This window comes from Patella vulgata, chromosome 7, assembly GCF_932274485.2.
Source record: "Patella vulgata chromosome 7, xgPatVulg1.2, whole genome shotgun sequence".
Classification (NCBI taxonomy): domain Eukaryota; kingdom Metazoa; phylum Mollusca; class Gastropoda; family Patellidae; genus Patella; species Patella vulgata.
In genome coordinates, this window is record NC_065885.2 from 28,612,881 (window position 1) to 28,633,993 (window position 21,113).

The 21,113-nt window shown below is 35.5% G+C and overlaps 2 protein-coding genes across 3 annotated transcripts in view; one reads left to right on the top strand and one right to left on the bottom strand.

Moving 5' to 3' along the window:
* Window positions 1-6,176: 6,176 nt before the first annotated feature.
* LOC126828321 (contactin) overlaps window positions 6,177-21,113 on the bottom strand; it is a 40,855-nt gene continuing 25,918 nt past the window's right edge. Inside the window, exons 21-27 of the mRNA XM_050558007.2 lie at window positions 20,910-21,031; window positions 19,654-19,843; window positions 19,367-19,482; window positions 18,835-19,012; window positions 15,408-18,487; window positions 7,008-7,081; window positions 6,177-6,549 (exon numbers count right to left, since the gene is read on the bottom strand). Coding sequence (XP_050413964.1) covers window positions 18,369-18,487; window positions 18,835-19,012; window positions 19,367-19,482; window positions 19,654-19,843; window positions 20,910-21,031 — 725 coding nt within the window. The 3' untranslated portion in view covers window positions 6,177-6,549; window positions 7,008-7,081; window positions 15,408-18,368. The remainder of the gene's footprint in view (window positions 6,550-7,007; window positions 7,082-15,407; window positions 18,488-18,834; window positions 19,013-19,366; window positions 19,483-19,653; window positions 19,844-20,909; window positions 21,032-21,113) is intronic.
* LOC126828323 (uncharacterized) lies at window positions 8,317-14,025 on the top strand. Of its 2 annotated transcripts, XM_056102134.1 has the most exons (9): window positions 8,317-8,391; window positions 8,545-8,781; window positions 8,974-9,210; window positions 9,496-9,732; window positions 10,270-10,506; window positions 10,990-11,226; window positions 12,050-12,286; window positions 12,887-13,123; window positions 13,784-14,025. In XM_056102134.1, exons 1-9 carry the CDS (start codon window positions 8,337-8,339, stop codon window positions 14,017-14,019), a joined length of 1,950 nt encoding a protein of 649 aa, XP_055958109.1. In that variant the 5' UTR covers window positions 8,317-8,336; the 3' UTR covers window positions 14,020-14,025. The 2 variants fall into 2 exon arrangements, with proteins under 2 accessions (XP_055958109.1, XP_050413969.1); XM_050558012.1 differs by lacking the exons at window positions 8,974-9,210; window positions 9,496-9,732; window positions 10,270-10,506; window positions 10,990-11,226.

A 21,113-nucleotide genomic window follows, 5' to 3' on the forward strand; every position in this document is an offset into this window, starting at 1 on the left:
TAGTTGGGCCTTTTTGGTTTTATCTGTGACTAGTAGGACCGCGAGAAGATGGCATTTTAATAGGTAATAGCGGAACACACAGGTGTTTATGTTAGATGACGTTTATTCAAATTCAGAGAAAAGAATAATAACATAATTTTTTTTATGCTGTGGTGCAGGTTCCAAAATATCGATCCAGACCGGTAGTACCTTTTGGAGCACATGATAACCCCTCCAAACAATCACACCATTCTCCAGTATTGCGGGTTAAACATTTATCGCCAGATTGTTTAATTTTCCGGCACATGTGAAATTTTCCAGGGTAAAGATGGCTGCGTAAGAACTTGGAGGTGTCAATGTTGATCTGTCGACGACTTGTAATGAATGGAGAAAAGCTGACACAGCATTCGCCATCGCCACATGCTGGGGTGCATGACTTTAAATCAATCGCCCCCTACAATAAAGTACATTTCAAATCACAATTATACCCCTTCATATGCACGAGTTCATTCTGGACACAGAATATAGTCGTGGCGACATTGTTTTTAAATTTATAGACAAAGAATAGAGAAATAAGATGACTTTATATTTCATTAATTAATATATTTGGCAAATTAATAGTTTCACACATATCCACATATATATTTAGTGTGTACTAAATCAACTTAGGATATAAATGACATATTGTTATATAAAAAAGAGTTTTTTAGCCAAAACATGTGTCTATAAAATACCACAGAGAGCACGTGTGCAAGGAAAAGTACTATTGCGTCATTGGGTTTAATTTAACCAATCATTTTATTAATTACACAAGTTCAGGGCCATGAACATGCTCTGTCATGCGTGATATACGGGAGTGCTATATAAGATATCTATTTGAAACTTTCAAGCAGACTTCCATTAGATTACAGAGAGGTTCCATCTGAGTTCCTAGACAGGCTCGAGGCTGGCTAGGGCGGAGAAATGGTTTTCGCTAGTATTGTAATCTGTGCTATACTTGTATACAAGTATTCAGCTATATATAAAATGTAGAAGCGAACTGTTGCATTGTTATTCCTGGTAAGACAAACGTCTTAAGAAAACTGTAAGAAGTAAATACACAACGTGAATCAGAAGTAAAGACAGCTAGAGACAAATTCTAGACGATCACAAGGCTACAGAAATATGTAGTAAGAAAAGATGCGTGGTTCTACGTAGGATGTGGCGACAGGTTTCCGACATACGCCCGCTCTCCACGTCGGACAGAAAGGCCCATGGTGCTACACTACTTTGAGAATTGATCTATGTCATGAATGACCGCCATTTAAAAAGTATACACATTTGTAATGTGGTTCTACTCTGTTTACATATCTCATGCACACAAAGACTAAAAAAACAATTTTCAATTTTAGTGAAAGGAAGCAAAAAAAATACTTTTCAATTTTCTCAAAGTAAACTATTTTTTTCGACTAAAATCGTCGATTTGAGAACTAATATTATGTCCGTTAACTATCTTCGTGTCTGTTCTCATGCGGAGGCTACTTGTGATGATTGCGGTGGAATCGGAGATATGGGCGAGAGAGTGGGGTATTGGATATTGATAATTGGTCCGTCCTTAATGGTTCCGAAAGAAAGAACTAGATATAAAATTGGTGTAACTTACTTCAGCAACTAAAACCAAACACAGTGTGAAGAACACAATTTTCATCATCGCCGATATTATTGTAAACTGCAGAAATTTTAAAATAGGAGTTTATATAATAAGGTAAGATAATACAAGGAATACTTTCTTGAGAATATGTCAGGTGTAACCTAAATTAGGTAACCGGGTCAGAATTACCATCCTTACCCTTCTACACTTTTCCTTAACATTATGAAGTCTGATAGTGGCCATAATTCGAAAACACGATATCCAGACAGTTTTAGGGCGATGACACAACAGAGTAAACTTATTGCGCTATTATGTTACCGCCTAGACACAAAATTCAAAATTTTGCAAGATCCCACTACATTATGTTTGAAGCTATATATACATGCATCTAAAGCTGGAGGGAGATTGGAGACTGTATTTTATAAATACTTAACTGATGATAAGATTGTTTTCATGTCCATTCCAAATGACACATTGGGGGCTAGTTTAAGTACCCAATTAGGCCTACATTGCATTGCCTGTTTTTAAGGCATTCGATATTATATATCAATTCCTTCTATTCGTCATATTAAAGTTATAATTAGTCTTATAACCACAAAATTTATAATGTTATTTATCTATCATGTTATTTTGAATTGCATAATTGTTTATATTTTTTAAATCATAATACATGTATATTGTGTAGGTAGTTTTATTGTTATGTTTACTTGTTTCTCTTATCATATATATTGCTCAACTTTGGTTAAGGATGCATTATGTGAATTAATACATTGAAAATGTCAAGTAAGCTATTCCTGTTTGCAGGTACGATAATAACCATTTTTAAATTGAATTATTAAATGGCGATCGTGTTTCAATACGTTCAAATGCACAACCATCTGATGAACTAGAGGGTTGATTGTGGGCTTGTCATGTGAATAAATGTCTAATTAATAACTTACTAGCAGGATACCCGGCTTTGCTCGGGGGTCATAAGTTCAAAACCGGAAGTGGTAGACTAACGCCACCTGGCCTATGCTACTCCCCAGTCCGAGCTACCCCTATACCCCAAATTTCAGACTCGGGGCAGACCTAGTGTAGCCACCAACCCCGAACAGACCGGTTTCGCTCGGGGGTCATAACTCCGAAACCGGAAGTGGTAGACTAACGTTATGTTACTCCCCGGTCCGAGCTACCCCTATACCCCAAATTTCAGACTCGGGGCAGACCTAGTGTAGCCGCCAACCCCGAACAGACAGACTTCGCTCGGGGGTCATAACTCCGAAACCGGAAGTGGTAGACTAACGCCACCTGGCCTATGTTACTCCCCGGTCCGAGCTACCCCTAAACCCCAAATTTCAGACTCGGGGCAGACCTAGTGTAGCCGCCAACCCCGAACAGACCGGCTTCGCTTGGGGGTCATAACTCCGAAACCGGAAGAGGTAGACTAACGCCACCTGGCCTATGTTACTCCCCGGTCCGAGCTACTCCTATACCCCAAATTTCAGACTCGGGGCAGACCTAGTGTAGCCGCCAACCCCGAACAGACAGACAGACAGACAGACAAACGACAGTCACAAATATTAATATAGATAGAAGATAGATATAACATTTGAGGCCAAAAGAAAGATCTGCAATCAGCAGACTTGAATCTGATATAATGCATCTTTAATAGTTACTCCATGACAAAATAGTGTACATATTCATTGTTATATATTCATTTTGTTGTTATAGTTTGTCAAGTATAAAATATTTCTATTTTCATAAAAAAAAATACATTATCAATGAGATTATTTGATTCCTCCTAAACAAAGGTAGCTTGGGGAACTGTTCAAACCTTATATTTTCGAAAATTTGATAACACTGATAATTTATCGGTCGTATGGAATTTCAATAGGATTCCTGGAGAAACCAGACATTTCATTTGATGATAACTTGTCTAAGAGAGATATAAGAATTTGAATGTCAATTTGTTTATTATGCTATATTATCGCTAAACATAAAATAACACCCAAATTTATAAGTTTTAAAATTTTCAGATGGTCTTTAAAATAAGGGGGAGATAAGTGTTTTACAGTTTAAATGATAAACAATCTACATGTAATTAAAATTGTGTTTCATTTATGTCCGCTAAAGAAGCCTTTTAATCGCTATATTAATAAAACTATTATGCCTTTTCGTATTAGGAAATGTCCATAATGATATATGCAACCACGAAACCGTCTTTTCCCAATCTAGGCCTTACACCATTCTATTCTATTAGTGCATAATGTCATATCCGTCCATAAGACATTTCAGACTATAACTATTTTTTTACCATAGTCATTAGTGAATTTTTGAAATTTGCCTGGCTTAATTGTTATTTTACAGAATTACCCTTGCCTCAAACAGGGTTTTTGTTTTTGGGAGAAAGATGTGACTGAGCTTTCTATGTCTATACTTGAATGTATTTTCATATATACTATTCAAAAAAAGTAGGGGATATTTGATTTTGGGGGCATAATACTAAAATATGCAAATGGCTACGAAAAAAGTCACTATAGAACCTAACAGAAGAAACATTTCCAGTTACATGTGACGCCCAAACGCACCAATAGCTACCGCATGGAATGCAGGTGATGCTTGTGATCATCATGGGGGTCCAACCCAAGATTTGCACGACTCTGACTTTGAATGTTACAGTCATTGTGGCATTGAATTCCAGGGTGGAAACATCAGTTTAATTGTTTTAGTGACCAGAAAACAAATTTTGATATGCGTCGGCTTACCCAAAATGAAAGGTTACGTGCCCTTGGCATGCTACAGATCGGCACAACACAGGCGGTTGTGGCGCGGACGATGAATGTTTCTCAGTCTGTCATAAGCAGGCTATGGTCCAGATACCGTGATACACAATCTGTTCAGGACAGACCACGCTCAGGTCGACCAAGGGCGACAACTCAAGCCCAGGATCGATTTATCCGTACCTTGGCCTTGAGAAATCGTGTCATCACAGCAAATCAGATCAGCGCTCGTCTTCAAACAGACACTGGTGTGAGAGTGAGTGGCCAGACGATTCGGAATCGACAGCATAGGGGTCACCTTCGCGCCCGACGTCCTCGCGTGATCCCTTGTTTGAGAGATCATCACATTCAGGCAAGACGTCGTTGGTGTAGGGATCGTCAACACTGGGATAATCGACGCTGGAGCAATGTGATGTTTTCAGATGAGTCAAAGTTCACTGTTGATTTTTTGGACAGACGTAGGAGGGTGTGGCGTCGTCGAAACGAGCGCTTCCAAGACGTTAACGTCATCAGACATGATCGATTTGGGGGTGGTTCTGTTATGGTGTGGGGAGGCATCACTGTTGCTGGAAGAACGGCTTTACATGTTGTTGCAGGGCGTGTTACAGGCCAGTACTACCGGGACAACATCTTGGCAGTCCATGTTGTGCCGTTCGCACGACTTCATGGCCGCCGTTTCATCTTCCAGGATGACAACGCAAGATGTCACAGGGCCAGGATCGTTACAGGTTACCTCCAACAACAGAACATCACCACATTACCTTGGCCAGCACTGAGTCCCGACCTCTCCCCCATCGAGCATGTCTGGGACATGCTTGGACAGAGGTTACGTCAACGTCAACAACGTCCTGCCAATGTCCAAGAACTTGCTGCTGCGTTGCAACAGGAATGGGACAATCTGGACCAAAATGACCTTAGACGTCTCATTAGGAGTATGCCACGTCGGATCAATGCTTGTTTGGCAAACAGAGGAGGATTTACCCGTTACTGACTTGGTTGTGATGCTGTGGTAACTTTGCTGTTTGACCCCGGGTATCATTTTACCCTTATAATGGTCAGTCTGTGCCTTACTTAGTCTAACGATCATTTGGAATAAATCGATGAATGTGAACTTCATTTCATTTTGTCATTTGTTTCTTCGTCAGTTTCATTAGGTGACTTTAATAACACTTAAAAATCAAATATCCCCTACTTTTTTTGAATAGTATAGATCACTGCTATAGAATATTTGAGAATCTCTTTGGTTATTAGCCTTATTATGAAAACCTTGTTTCTGTTTAAATAATTAGATTATACTAAATCATTAGCCGAAGATAAAATTTAAAATACGTTATTATTGCACCCGATACTGGCTTTAAATTTCTACTTTATATTTTGTATATACCAAAACACCATAGATTGTACATAATATTATCATCTAATATTTTTTATCAGATTGTAGTCTTGTTATAAATAATGAAATTGTCTAAAACAATATATGCACAAAAATATTATTTACTAATTTGGAATTTGGGCCGTAAACATAATGAGATGTTCTTTAACAACACGCGATAAAGCTGACGTACCAAACCAAACAATAACGAGCTGTGTACTGAATATGTCATTATGAAGCGTCAAATGATCTCCCCTGCCTGTCACATTGTATTGTACATGCGCAGGTTAAGTCCTTAATAACATATCGGTCCCTTTTTGAAATACCATAATCGATATTGACAAACAAACGCCCTTGTCGGGCATTTTCGGTTTTATCTGTGATTGGTAAGACCGCGGGAAGATGGCCTTTTAATAGATGGAACACACAGGTATTTATGTCAGATGACGTTTATTCAAATTCAGAGAAATGAATAATAACAAAATTTTTTATGCCGTGGTGCAGGTTCCAAAATATCGATCCAGACCGGTAGTACCCTTTGGGGCACATGATAACCCCTCCAGACAATCACACCATTCTCCAGTATTGCGGGTTAAACATTTATCGCCAGATTGTTTAATTGTCTGGCACATGTGAACTTTTCCAGGGTAAAGATGGCTAGGTAAGAACTTGGAGGTGTCAATGTTGATCTGTCGACGACTTGTAATTGGTGGATAAAAACTGACACAGCATTCGCCATCGCCACATGCTGGGGTGCAGGTCCCTTTATCTGTGTTACCAAATATTGACTTTAAATCAACCGCCCCCTACAATAAAGTACATTTCAAATCACAAATATACCCCTTCATGTGCACTAGTTCATTCTGGACAAAGAGAACTGTCTACTTTGAGAATAGATCTATGTCATGAATGACCGCCATTTTTCAAAAGTATACGCATTTGTAATGTGGTTCTACCCGGTTTACATATCTCATGCACACAAAGACTAAATAAACAATTTTCAATTTAAGTGAAAGGAAGCAGAAAAAATACTTTTCAATTTCCTCAAAGTAAACTAATTTTGTTTCGACAAAAATCGTCGATTTGGGAAGTAATATGTCGGTCAATTAACTTCATGTCTGTTCTCATGCGGGGCTACATGTGATGATTGCGGTGGAATCGGAGATATGGGCGAGAGAGTGGGGTATTGGATATTGATAATTGGTCCGTCCTTAATGGTTCCGAAAAAAAAGAAAGAACTATAAATAAAATTGGTGTAACTTACCTCAGCAACTAAAACCAAACACAGTGTGAAGATCACAATTTTCATCATCGCCGATATTATTGTAAACTGCAGAACTTTTAAAATAGGAGTTTATATAATAAGGTAAGATAATACAAGGAATACTTTCTTGAGAATATGTCAGGTGTAACCTAAATTAAGTAACCGGGTCAGAATTACCATCCTTACCCTTCTACACTTTCCTTAACATTATGATGGCTGATAGTGGCCATAATTCGAAAACACGATATCGAGACAGTATTAGGGCGATGACACAATAAAGTAAACTTAGAAAATATTGCGTGATTGTTGCCGAAACGTTGTGTTACCGCCTAGACACAAAATACAACAGTTTGCCAGCTCCCACTACATTATGTATGAAGCTATATATTGCTGGTACAAAATATATTTCGGAAGTATGGTGTATAGTTTATCTGCGTTAATACTTCGACCAAGTTTGATGATCATCATGTTTTGAACTTTTTAAGCAATTTCATTGCTGCTGGACGATTTATTTATGCGTTCACACAGGTTCCGAAATATCGATCCAGAAGGGCACATGATAAATCTCCAGACAGTCGCACCAATCTTCACTGTGAGTTTACATTGTCGTATAGTCGCCCTAATACTGTCGTGAAAGTGAAAAGAGTTATGCAAATGGGAGATTTAAGCATGGCCACTATCAGCCACCATAGCCACAACTCGTCCCGAATTTATTATTTTTAAATTGCTATAATAACTTTATATCACCAAAGAACTGTCCAGAACAGGACAGCTTGGATTAATGTGTCTAATTACTAAATAAGAACTAACATAGTTTTTCACATTAACGATTTTAACAGTTCTTGGTATTCATGAACAAGTTATTTAATTGGAACTATCTCTCATGTTGCTTTTACTGTGCTTTTGGGATATTGCATAAGTAGAGGAAGTAATGCCAGCTGACGTGTGTCTCTCACGTTTTACAAAACTGTAGGTTTAAAACGTAGTATGTATGTCTAAGTCGGGCAATGTTTAGATCATATACTATATTTATATACGGTGTATCACGGTGCTGTATCTTGTAATAGATAAGAGAATTATATTTTGTATAAATCATAAATACAGTGAACCATGTGTCATTTCTATTACCATTTTGGGCAGGTATAGTTGTGTTACATTTTAATTTAAAAAATGGACTTAACCGTTGTGTTTAGTGAATCTTAGCGATGCGGGTATATAGTCAAATTTCAAAACCCATATTTTTGAACATGACATGTAAAGAATTCACAATAAAAACAACCGATGTCAGTTTTTAATTTTTTTTTTTAATTCTTTTTTTCAGAAATCACCATGAGGCTCATTATTTTAGCAGCATGTGTTTGTATGGCCGTGTCGGCCCCAGCAGGTAGTTATTTTTATACCGAGGTTATATGCATCTTCTGCCTTAATTTACGAATTTAAGTGCACATCGTATCTCAATTTACGAATTCAATTCTGATTTTCTTTGTTTCTCAAAAACATGTTTGCCAATTCAAACAATCTTTACACATTCTCTTAGTTCAGGAAAGGGGTCTATTGGACTCTCTCACCAGCCTGACTAGTGGAACTGGAATTGGTTCAGCCTTGAAGGTTATTGATGCTTTCGGAAAAGTTTCTCAACTCATATCGGATCTGAAGAACATTGCACCAGAGGCCCATAAAGCTTTAAACAGCAGTATAGCCGATATTAAAAATAGTATGGGTAACATTGTTACTGATATTACTAAAGCTATTGAAAGTGGAACTACAAAATCAGGTCAGTCATAAACCCAAATTAAGTACACACATTTGGGCAAATTTTATAGGATCAATATTATAACATTTTAAAAGCCAAGTTTCAAACTATAAAGTTGGTGTTGATATCACGCAAACTGAAAAACTGAAAACCTACCAGTTAATATCAATGCGATACTCAACCTCTATTTCAGTCAGTTCTTTTTCTTTTCAGTGCAAACTCGGGGACTACTCGACTCTCTCACCAGTTTAACAAGTGGAACTGGAATTGGATCAGCCCTGAAAGTTATTGATGCTTTCGGTAAAGTTTCCCAACTCATATCGGATCTGAAGAACATCGCACCAGAAGCCCATAAAGCACTAAATAGCACTATTGAAGATATCAAAAATAGCATGGGTAACATTGTTACTGATATTACTAAGTCTATTGAAGGTGGAGCAACAAAATCAGGTTAGTCACAAAATCAATCGCAGCGAAGATAATTTCGACAATTTAAAGGGAATTGTGTGATTTGTAAGGAAACAGCAATAAAAGGTGTCACTTTAATAGGTTCTACTCTGCCTTTGGTAAATATACTATCTGATAGTGAGGTCTTGCACAGCCCTATGTGTAAAATTTGTCCAATTTAATTCATTCAAAATTCCTTCCTTTAAAACGGAGTTATTAAAAATATCACAATCGTAGAAGCTCCAAATTATGCAATGAACATTAACGTATTTTTTTTCTTGCGTTAAGTTCAGCGAAGATTTCTTCTAGACACCATCGCCAACTTGACAAGTGGATCTGGCATTGGATCAGCTTTCAAAGTTCTGGATGCTTTCAGTAAAGTTTCTCAGCTAATAACTGACTTAAAGAAGATCGTTCCAGTAGCAAATCAAGCTTTGAATAATAGTGTTGAAGCTATTAGAAATAGTATACCTGGAATCGTAGGAGAAATTACTAAAGCGATCCAACATGCATCTAACAAAACAGGTAGGTTTGTCATGGGACAGAAAACACGAAAGTTTAGTTAACCAAATACAGACTGATCTTTTTGAAAGTGTCCCTTACTTTTAGTGCATACTTGGGGTCTTCAAAAATTTGTGTGAACACATTATACATCGTTTATGTGGATTCTGCTCTTTAATGCATAAAATCTTAAAGTGAATTCGGAGATTTAGTTCTACATATTACTGCCGAATGAATTAGATCTCTTCTTGTGAAAGCTCTTCAACATCAAGCGATAGGTCTATCTGCCCATTCTGATAATTTTCACAACCTCATATGTAACATTTCTATTGGTGTAAACTTGAGGTCTTCAAACACTGTTTTCATTATTTAAATGGTTGGCTGTAAAACCTTGTACAGACTTCCGGAAATTTAGAAGTGTATTTACCGATGATAAATATCTCCGATAAAGACCCGAAGCCAAAGTCTTTCAATGACGATCCAAGAACTAAAAGTGACATTTACGTATTTTCCAAACATCATTATTTTCTATTAACGAATCGTCCTTTGATATTCTCTTAGTACAAACCCGAGGACTACTAGACTCCCTCTCCAGCTTGACGAGTGGAACTGGAATTGGATCAGCCTTGAAAGTTATTGATGCTTTCGGTAAAGTTTCTCAACTCATATCGGATCTGAAGAACATCGCACCAGAAGCACACAAAGCCTTAAATAGCAGTATAGCCGATATTAAAAATAGTATGGGTAACATTGTTACTGATATTACTAAAGCTATCGAAGGTGGAGCAACAAAATCAGGTTAGTCATACAGACAATCATTGGGCCGTTAAATTCGAAAATTTAAGATCAATTGTGTGATTTGCAAGGGAACCTAACAAAACAAAAATTGTCATTTTTGTAAGCCTGATGTCCAGGTTCTACATTGTCCCGGGAGTCCGATCTTCAGTTTGAAATCCGAAGAAAGTGCAAATATATCAGAATTAGACTAGAATGGGTTAAGCTGATTCTTACAAATTCGCATATTTATTGTGAGTTCAATTGCTAGAACCGTGGAATACTTTGAATTCGAGTTTATTTTTCGCCTTCATGAATCAGAGCTTTTGGTGGAAGTCTTGCTCGGATTACAGTCAAACTAAGTAACGATTGTGTTCAGCTTAACAAATATTTTTAGAAACCCAACTTCGGGTGGTGCATTAAGCTTCTCGAACTGACAACCCGGGAGCCTAAAGTGATTTTTGCATTATTGTCTATTAAATAATCGTAATTTAATATTCCTCTTAGTACAAACCCGAGGACTACTAGACTCCCTCTCCAGCTTGACGAGTGGAACTGGAATTGGATCAGCCTTAAAAGTTATTGATGCTTTCGGCAAAGTTTCTCAACTCATATCGGATCTGAAGAATATCGCACCAGAAGCCCATAAAGCTTTAAATAGCAGTATAGCCGATATTAAAAATAGTATGGGTAGCATTGTTACTGATATTACAAAAGCTATTGAAGGTGGAACTACACAATCAGGTAAATAAAAACAGATGAGCAATTACTACCAGTATCTTTTATCATTTTACTGTTCCTAATTTTTTAATTTTGTTCTTTAATGTTCTCTCGTGACTCAAGTCTATGGGTCTGAATATTTTACTTACAGTGGAAAACCTGAGTCTTCTCACATGAACTATTTGGGTAAGATGACGAATACACGTTAAAGATACATTATGGGAGATAAGATAAAGGGCTGGCAGTTCTCACTATAATAGTTAAAAACTAGATAATGTAAAGGGAATTTGCTGAAAATTTCAGTCAAATGGATCCACACCGAACCTAGAATTTAACGATTGCATTTTGGGCCTTCCCTTGATCATCATTACGAAAAAAAAATACATAGTCTCGATTATCCATTTCTTTATTTAATCATGAATGAGCATAGAGCAGCAGATCGTATCCTAATCCACTAAATATCGCAGGCTAGCGAAGACATCGAGAGTTAATTATGGTATGGATAAGTTATTTAATGTCTAATTAATAAGTTCGATAATATTCCAAGCCTAAAGAAAGACCAGCAATTTAGGCAGATTTAGCTCTTGCATAATGTATGTTTAACTGATAGCTACCATCACGTGACATGCAAATCCGCGTCATATATTCTAAGACGTTCTAATGCCTCCCACCATGCCAAATGCAATTGATATGCTTTCTTTCAACAGCGCTTCCTTATAACGGCGTTACTGTGGAAGAAAAGAAAATTGGATAGAAAAACATCCAATCACACATTCTCTCTCATAAGCCTCCAGTTTTACAACCTGTAAATCATTGAATGATCTTTTAAATTATTTGTTTCATTTAGTTCAACGAAGGTTTCTATTAGACACCATTGCCAACCTAACAACTGGAACTGGTATTGGGTCCGCTTTTAAAGTTTTGGATGCTTTCGGTAAAGTTTCGCAGCTTATAACTGACTTAAAGAACATCGGCCCAGTAGCAAATCAAGCTTTGAATAATAGTGTTGAAGCCATTAGAAATACCATACCTGGAATTGTAGGCGAAATTGTTAAAAGTATCCAAAAGGCGACTAACAAAACAGGTATGCAGTATATCATATATTATGTATATGGAAAATGGTTGTTCCGCTGAAGTTTCACAAAGGCTAAACAAAGCCCAAAGCCTGGTAGTTCTGACGTTTTCTCTGGTCGCCCGTCTTCGTGACAAGTGATAAATAATTTGCTATATCGACTATCCCAAATCCGCATATGTACCGTTTTCGACAGATTACTATTTGGGGACAAAATTGTTAAACTGTCTCATTAGCAACTGTACACTAATTTCGACTAATCACAAACCCAGATTTCACCAGTGGTGTAAATGAATGATTTTCCGATTCATGTTTAATCGAATTAAACGCGTATTTCTATTCACGATTTAAAATCCCGGTAGTGCGCGATAATTGAAGGATTTGAATAGTAATTGGCACATAAATGACATCTCGGAGGTTTGTCTAGACTTTTGGTGTCCGTGATCAACAATGTTTGACTGAAATGGAACACGGTTTTTCTTCGACTTAGGGAAGATACTGACGGTCAGGCATTACGGACTATGAATAGTGTCGGATGACTCCCTTACTTGGACTAAATATGATTCTTTGCATATTATTTTCTAAACAATCGTAACTTTTCATTCCTTATAGTACAAACTCGGGGACTATTAGACTCTCTCACCAGTTTAACAAGTGGAACTGGAATTGGATCAGCCTTGAAAGTTATTGATGCTTTCGGTAAAGTTTCTCAACTCATATCGGATCTGAAGAACATCGCACCAGAAGCCCATAAAGCTTTAAATAGCAGTATAGCCGATATTAAAAATAGTATGGGTAACATTGTTACTGATATTACTAAAGCCATTGAAGGTGGAGCAACAAAATCAGGTTAGTTCAGGAAGTTCGGATGAGTATATAACACATTAATCAGTATAATTCTTACCACAAATTGTCTTCTGAAATTAATAAGATTTTAATTACGTATTTTGTGAAGAAGATATAAAATCAGAAGATGGGAAAGCGTTATGGATTTTGTGATTCCAGTGAAAATATCTAGATCATTAAATGTCGATATAGCCTGTGGATATTCTGATATTTATAGACATTGGTTTTACTAAAATTGGTGTCTGACGTCCGTTTCACAAAACCTATCTAAAGTTACGTACATGTTGGTTCAATGGAGTGTAGATAAGTCTTAAATGTGTTTTATGAAACGGGACCCTGTTGAACAACCTATCCTATACCCACACACATGTTAATCAATAGCTATTTTCTCACAAATTATTTTTGTATTTCTTATCAATGTGGCAACCTCGACAATTCACATGATTCTTTATCATCGACGACTCTCAATTATTTTTCCAGTTTTTGTTTTAAAAAATGTATCATGCGAGTTTTAAGTCGCGTATTATCTTTATGGTATCCTTCCCTTCGACTTTATAGCAAACATACAGTACACGTACGTTTCAAATATTAAAAGATTATTATAAGAGTTGTTCTATTTTCAAAATTTATGCCTAAAAATAATTTTTAAAATATATCTTATAGTTCAAACTCGAGGATTATTAGATTCTCTTACCACTATGACAGATGGAACTAAGCTTGGATCAGCAATGAAAGTAATAGATGTTTTCAGCAAAGTTTCTCAACTGATAACTGATTTAAAGAACATCGCACCAGAAGCTCACCAAGCATTAAATGGTAGTATTGAAGACATTAAAAATAGTTTTGGTCATATTGTTACTGATATTGCTAAAACCATTGACGGTAATAAAAATGCATAAGCCAGACTCTCATATTGTTCCTTTAGTTGCTGCTCGACTGTAAAGTGCACTGTTTCAGTCCCGGTTGTACACCAATCCCAGGGTCGTAACTAGCTCGGAGCATCGAGAGGGGCGGGAAGTGTTCTCAGGGGTGCTGTAAAATTGACGGACAATGTATATCTATGGTCGACAATTTTATTCACGGGGGGGGGGGGGAACTTTTGCAGGGGCCTGACCAATCCCCAGCTTCCAGAAGTATTAAGTATTGGGAAGCAATAATGTGATAAATCTGAATGCAAGAGTATCAACACAATTGAAAGACCGTGGGTGGGATTGGGTGATTGACCAAAAAGAGGGATATAGTGTGCATATCTCATGTCCACCCGTACAACTGACTACCGCTCCCGTTGTCTTAATGAAGAATGAATTGAATACATCATACTACGTCATCATCGGAAATGTCACGTGAGGATGTAAATTTCATTCTATATAACATTTGAAAATACTAGTACTAAACCAAATCAAATCACACAAGGAGATCGGACTCCCTCGCTCCTGGCCCACGTGAATAAGAAATCAACTTAAGGCATCAGTGTCCCTCGGTAGAGTGGTTCATGCTCAAAACTGTTTACAACAAACAGACAATATTTCGGGATTCTTTTAACATAATATTATAAGACTTACCATAAAAGCTTCATTCATCAAAAATGGAAGTCTGACCAGGTTTATATTATGGAGGATATAACCATTAGGGAACTCTTAGTGACAATACGAGTTATGTTCCTTGGTGACATTATAAATTATACCTACGTCCCAGAAACAAATATTTCTTTTTCCTTGCTGCAAAGTAACGGAATACACTCCAGGAGACGATTGAATTTGACATATGTACGCATGCGCAAACTCTTAGTTGTTTTAGCAATACATCCACGCCTCATGTTATAAGGGCAAGGTAAAGTGTCAAAAATTGTCACAACACCTGAATTGGAGCGGGGCGGGGTGGGGGGGTGGGGTCCTAGGGTCCTAAAAAAATCATTCACAACAGCTTTAGTGCCTGTATTTTGGTATCTAAATGTGCTTGAGATAATACTGAACAGAACAAATGGATGAAAATCAAAAATAATGAATTTGGCATTTGTATCTTTGGAAAATATGAAGCAAATATACCATATAGCACTGCACAGCTACAGGGTAAACAACACATGGGGAATCACAAAGTTTCACACACATGGATTGACCTTTGCTCACTTCAGAAAATCTCCTCCACGATGCAATCAGACAGTGTGTCAGTTTTTATAAGAACAAATATTTGAGGCTCTAAACCACTCTACCCGCGGATAGTGGTAAGAAAGATCCCATCTCAAAACATACTTGTTACACCTATCAGATAAACAACAAAACAGAAATACCTAAGTGATCACGCCACATTGTCACAACCCACTGGCACTTGTCTTAACAAACGATCATAGCTGATGTCAACTGATGACACTCACTGCAATTCAATACAAACACGTGCACTTTGCTACTTATCCACAATCAAGCATGTAATTAACAATTTACACACAAATAAGACTCTTAGTTAGTTTGTTGTGAATCTTATTTCACACTACAATGTCTTGAAGTACCAGGCAACATAAAATATAGATAACATGACATAAAGTTTGTTGTTTTGAAAAATATTTACTATATCATATGGTAGATTTATTTTAAGTATAAAACATCTCAACAGAATAACACCTACATTATGTACCATATAAATTGCAATCATAAAAGGTAAAAAAAAAACCAACAGAATCTACAGAAAAAACACATAAAAATGATCCCAAGTAAGGTATATATTATTTACTGGGATTATATTGAGAAACCATTCTGAAATGAGAGAGCAGTAAGATTAATGTTTAATCCTTGGAATGTGATATCCTTAATTTGAATAGGAAAGAATATAATATAATCATACATAATGTATTTATTTTATCACAGAACATAGACACAATAGTGAATTTATTCTTCCTTTCCATTCTGAATGACTTGTGCATAAAAGTATAACAACAATTTATACTTAAATTATGCTTATCAAACAACCTAAACTATGCTCAAACACAGAGAATAAAAATACCTATCTTAAATATACCGGGTATATGAAATAATGGTGAGATTCCACTGAAGGAGTATAAAAAGTTTACTTAATATGTTCTTTTAAAGCTACAATTTCATATTTTTAAGTTATATTTTTAAAATTTATTAAAATAAAGCCTTAAAATAGATGGTATCCATAAACCGTCCTACCATGTTAGCGAATAATCCTATTAATCCTATAATTCACTATTGCCAGCTGAGAAATTGGCAAAAATATCATTTTCAACTTCAAATTCCAACGTTTGAAGGTAGCTAATGCATGGAGGCAATAGGAAAACAAGGGAGGTAATTGTTTTATTATTTCCTGTGTCAATGATTTTTAAGGGTGGGAAATAATGCCCATGGTCGTATAATAGTGAGTTGATAACCTATTGAGCCAAAGACATAGAAATAATTATGTTTTGACTTTCTTAGAAAATATGAAATTGTCGCTTTAAGTTCTACCTGGTTCAGAGTCTTATGGCCAAGAAAAACAATGAATAAAGTTAAATCTCATAATATCAGGAGTATAATTATATTTAAAGATAATTTAAGATATTCATAGATAAATCCATAGAATGACTGACTTAATAAACTGGTGATGCCACCACACCTATAAGAACATCAAAATTTTAATAATGTTGGATTGAATGTAATTTTCCACAATTCAGGAATGTATCTTTGTCAGGTAAATTACTGGCAATAAGTACAAAAAATAGTGATTTAAAAGTCGTGGGTTGTTGCCTCTTGAATGCAGGGTCTCAAACATTTTAAGATATTGAGTTTAAAGGGCACCCAGATGTTCATATTGTGATCTCAAAATCTTTCAATTGTAAAATTTATAGATTGCATTTGATAAGAATAACTAGATAATTATATAAGAATGTTGAGATAGTTATTTTGGAATCTTTAGTTAAAATAATATTTTTTTATGGGGGGGTGAGGGGGGGGGGGGGTGGACATGTCTCATGAAATGTATATTGATTATATGTCTATGGAACATTTGATTGTCAGTGTATAGACACAATTTTAAAATATCAATTCATAGATTTCTGAATGTTGGCTTATATTGTAAAAACAACACAAGTGAATTATTATTAAAGACAATAACTGTTTTCTAAATTTGATCCAATTAATAAAAATATTTGTTAAAGTGTATATATAACTTATGGCAACTAAAGAGACATATATACATATATAAAACATGGACAATAGGCAAAAATTCTAAAACTGTAAAGAATTTGTAAAAGAAATATATACATAAAATAAAAATGTGGAAATCTACGATCCAGTTTTAAAAACAAAAAGGGACTATTAAAAAAATCATTATACTACTGGGGGGAAGCAAGCATCTACAAAGGAGTAATAAATCAAGCTGGCTTAGGCTTACTGATAAAAAAAGGGTGCACATTCTTTATAAAATGAATGTTTCCCTTTTAAGATATGTAATGCTAAACATGAATTCAACATGGATAAGTAATGTATAAACTTATATATTTCATGAATAAAAATGATAAAAAATTATTTACAATCATTTATTGATATAAAAATAGAAATTGATAATCAAATAAAAACCCTCTCTTGGAATATAATTCTCTATCAAATATTTACTGCCTAGATCATTGTTTAGCACTTAATGAAAACTAAGGATCACGAAAAATTCAAAACAAATTATTCTGATAAACAAATTGTCAGATGTTAATTTGTTTTTATTTCTTAGTGTACTGTTTTTTATCCTGTAACTTATGCTTGATCAAAATACTATAGGCTATATTATATCTTCATAAAAAAAATTAAAATATGTACAAAAGAAAATGTTTAGTTCATGAATATGGTAGATGGTTGTGGTCTTCATTTCACAAAGCATAGGCATACCCTTGTAATTTGGTGGTAAAGGAGAAGACCTGAATTTCTGAGGATATCCAATGATAAAGTATGCAGATCAAATACAAAAATGAGAAGAAATAGTATATATTTACCTTGATTCAGCTCAAAATACTGAGCCATTTAAAAATGATTGCATGATGAATTCCATTATTCAATGGCAATGTGGGCAGTTGGAGAAAGCATGAAATTCTTAGATTATTGCCAACCACACATAAAAACTGAAAAAGGATCTGACAGATTGAGACAGATGTACAAGACTGGGCTAAAAGTTTTATTCATTATTCTAGTTGCGTATGCTTTGTGAAATGACTATAATAGCTAATTGTTATAATGTGCAGAGGTATAAAGACTTATTACAAATCAGTATTTCATGATTGAAATAACAAGGCCAATACTGAACATATCAACATCACCATAACAACCGGAGAAATAGCAGATGAGCCAGCTAAGATTTCAGTTGAACTTGGATCTACACGTACTTCACCACCTAAAAAAACATTAAATAAATTAGAGTTGAATTTTAATATTAAAGTCTCTGATTGTCATTTGAGGGATTTTTAATATCAGTCCAATAATGGTTCAATTCCGTTTAATATTTAAAAAGATGTGATGATTTTAAAATTTGTCAACATACAACATCTCCTGCAGATGAAAATAACAGGATTTGGGGGTATAAAAATAAATGACATTTTACTTAAACCATTTCTTTCATGTACACTGTTTAGCATTCTAGATACTTGGTTTTCATTCTCTTGGAGCAAAATAATTTCTGAAATCCTTACAACATCAGCTTACATAAATTCTAAATGTCAATAATCATTGACGTGTACATACCAAGAGTAAAATATGTGGCTGGTGAACTCATCTTTCCCTGTCCTCCCTGACTGTATCCAAATACACGTAACTGGTACACCACACCCCTCTCTAAATCAGGAACTATGGCATTGTTTTGCTTCTCACAATCAACATGTAGAGCACTTCGTATATTTTCTCCTGTTCTCCAATATTGAACCTATCAATTTTATTAAAAATATAATATGTAAAGATAAAAATGTCAGGGCTTCCCATGACAAAAAGATGACTCGTAATGACCAGCGGAGCTCGCCCAAAGTGTGAGGCGAGAACGCGTAATTATTTGCATGTGATTAAGGGATTTAGGAACAAACTACAACGGTAGGTTTGCTAACAAACAAAAAATGGACTCAAAAGATGGGCGCTAAAAAGTGTACTACATAAACAACAACAAAAAGTTCTATATTAGCTTAAGTCTTGATTATCCAGACTCAACATATGGTCTGGCAGAATTTCCTAATCAGTCAATAAAATTACATGAGATCAGTTATTTTATCCAGATTTTTGGCATTACCTTGTATCCTTGAAGAGGTTCCTCAAAACTCTGTGTGCTAACACCTCGGAATGAGACACGAACTGAATCTTCTGAATGAGAATTTACATATATTTCTGTCGGGTAAAGCTGTGGAGCTGTAAAAACAAAGATTAACCATTGCGTAAGAAACAAGGCACCTAATTGATTATAACTTAAGAAGCAATGCATATTCCTCATCAGTATTCTACACAAAACCTGCAAATGTTATTTAGTTCAAATCCAAATCTGTTTATTTTAGTAGAAGTACAAAAGAATTTCATGTTTACCAGGTCTGTCGGTACTTTGATGGTAAAGTTCACTCTTGGGTCCGTTACCAGCTCCATTATAAACCTGTACATTAACTGTGTACCATGTATCCGCTTCTAGACCTATTATCAAACCATGATCAATTTGTCCAGATAAAATGTTCTGTGGAGCTCCGGTCTCAATATCTATATCTTTTCTCCAATAATTGATCTGAATAATAGAAACATTCATAGGATTAACAAATAATCATTCAAATACAGATGTAACATCGTACACCATTATTTCAAATAATGTACAGACAACATACATAATGATATACTAAATGAAATATTGGACTCATGTGACATTTCACTGTAATACACATGCAGAATAACGTCTGTATTTGAAGTTATTTATGACCCCCTATATCGACAATTAAACCACACTGAATTCTTAATTACCCAATTATTCTATGTAAATCCAAATCTTGCTGTGCCAGAATTTTGGTAACAAGTAAATCAGTGATTCTCAACCAGTGTGCCGCGATAATTTTGAACGACACACTGAGAAAATGCAAAAAACCATGTGATCCCAATTGAGTATTCACTGGTGTTTACTGGTAGATTGATAGCTGTGTTTTTGTTTAACTAGTTTGAGTCACTCGATGTATCTATGACTAGTCTTTGTCTACGGTTGTACTGTCTAAGGTTGTATGCCGTCTATGACTTGCCATGTTTTTATTTTGCAAAATTCAAATATTTTTCATATATATTTAGCCAGGTGTGCCGCTAGTTTTTCACATGTTTTAAGGTGTGCCGCAAGTTTTTCACGTGTTTTAAGATGTGCCGCTGGCAAAAAAGGTTGAAAACCACTGAATTAAAGATACTAAATGACATTATTTAAAATGGTTTTACAGTAAACTGCTAAATTTTTCCCTCTGGCAATGCCGAAAGAAATAATTTATTTTGATCGCATTTTCTAGACTTTATGATTATATTTTGAATAATGGTGTTGAAAAATTTAAAAAGTTATACATTTTCACATTGAGTATTTGGAATAGTTCAAGTAATTGTTGTAGTTAAAAGCTTAAAAAATATCCTTTGACTTTGCAGTAAAAGGGTTACAATACTCAGCATTAGTTGGTGCAAAAAAGTAGAATGTTAAACCCTAATTCATTTCACTTTATTTAGCTGTCTAACAGAAAAGTCATACAATGTAGAGCAGAACAATGTCCTTGGGTTTTTTTTTACATTCATCCCTATATAAGTTGATGCAGAGTACAAGACAACTTTTATACCTTGTAACCAATGAGCTTCCCCTTCATTTCTGCTCTGGTGTCTGTTACTGGTTTCCAATACACCATTAAAGATGTACTATTATAACTATCAGAGAATACACTTCTAGGAGTTCCAGTTGGTACTGAAAAACATAACGTTCTATCAAACAGATTGTTTTATATATATCACAAATATTGCCTTTGTTTTGAATGATATATGGGTCA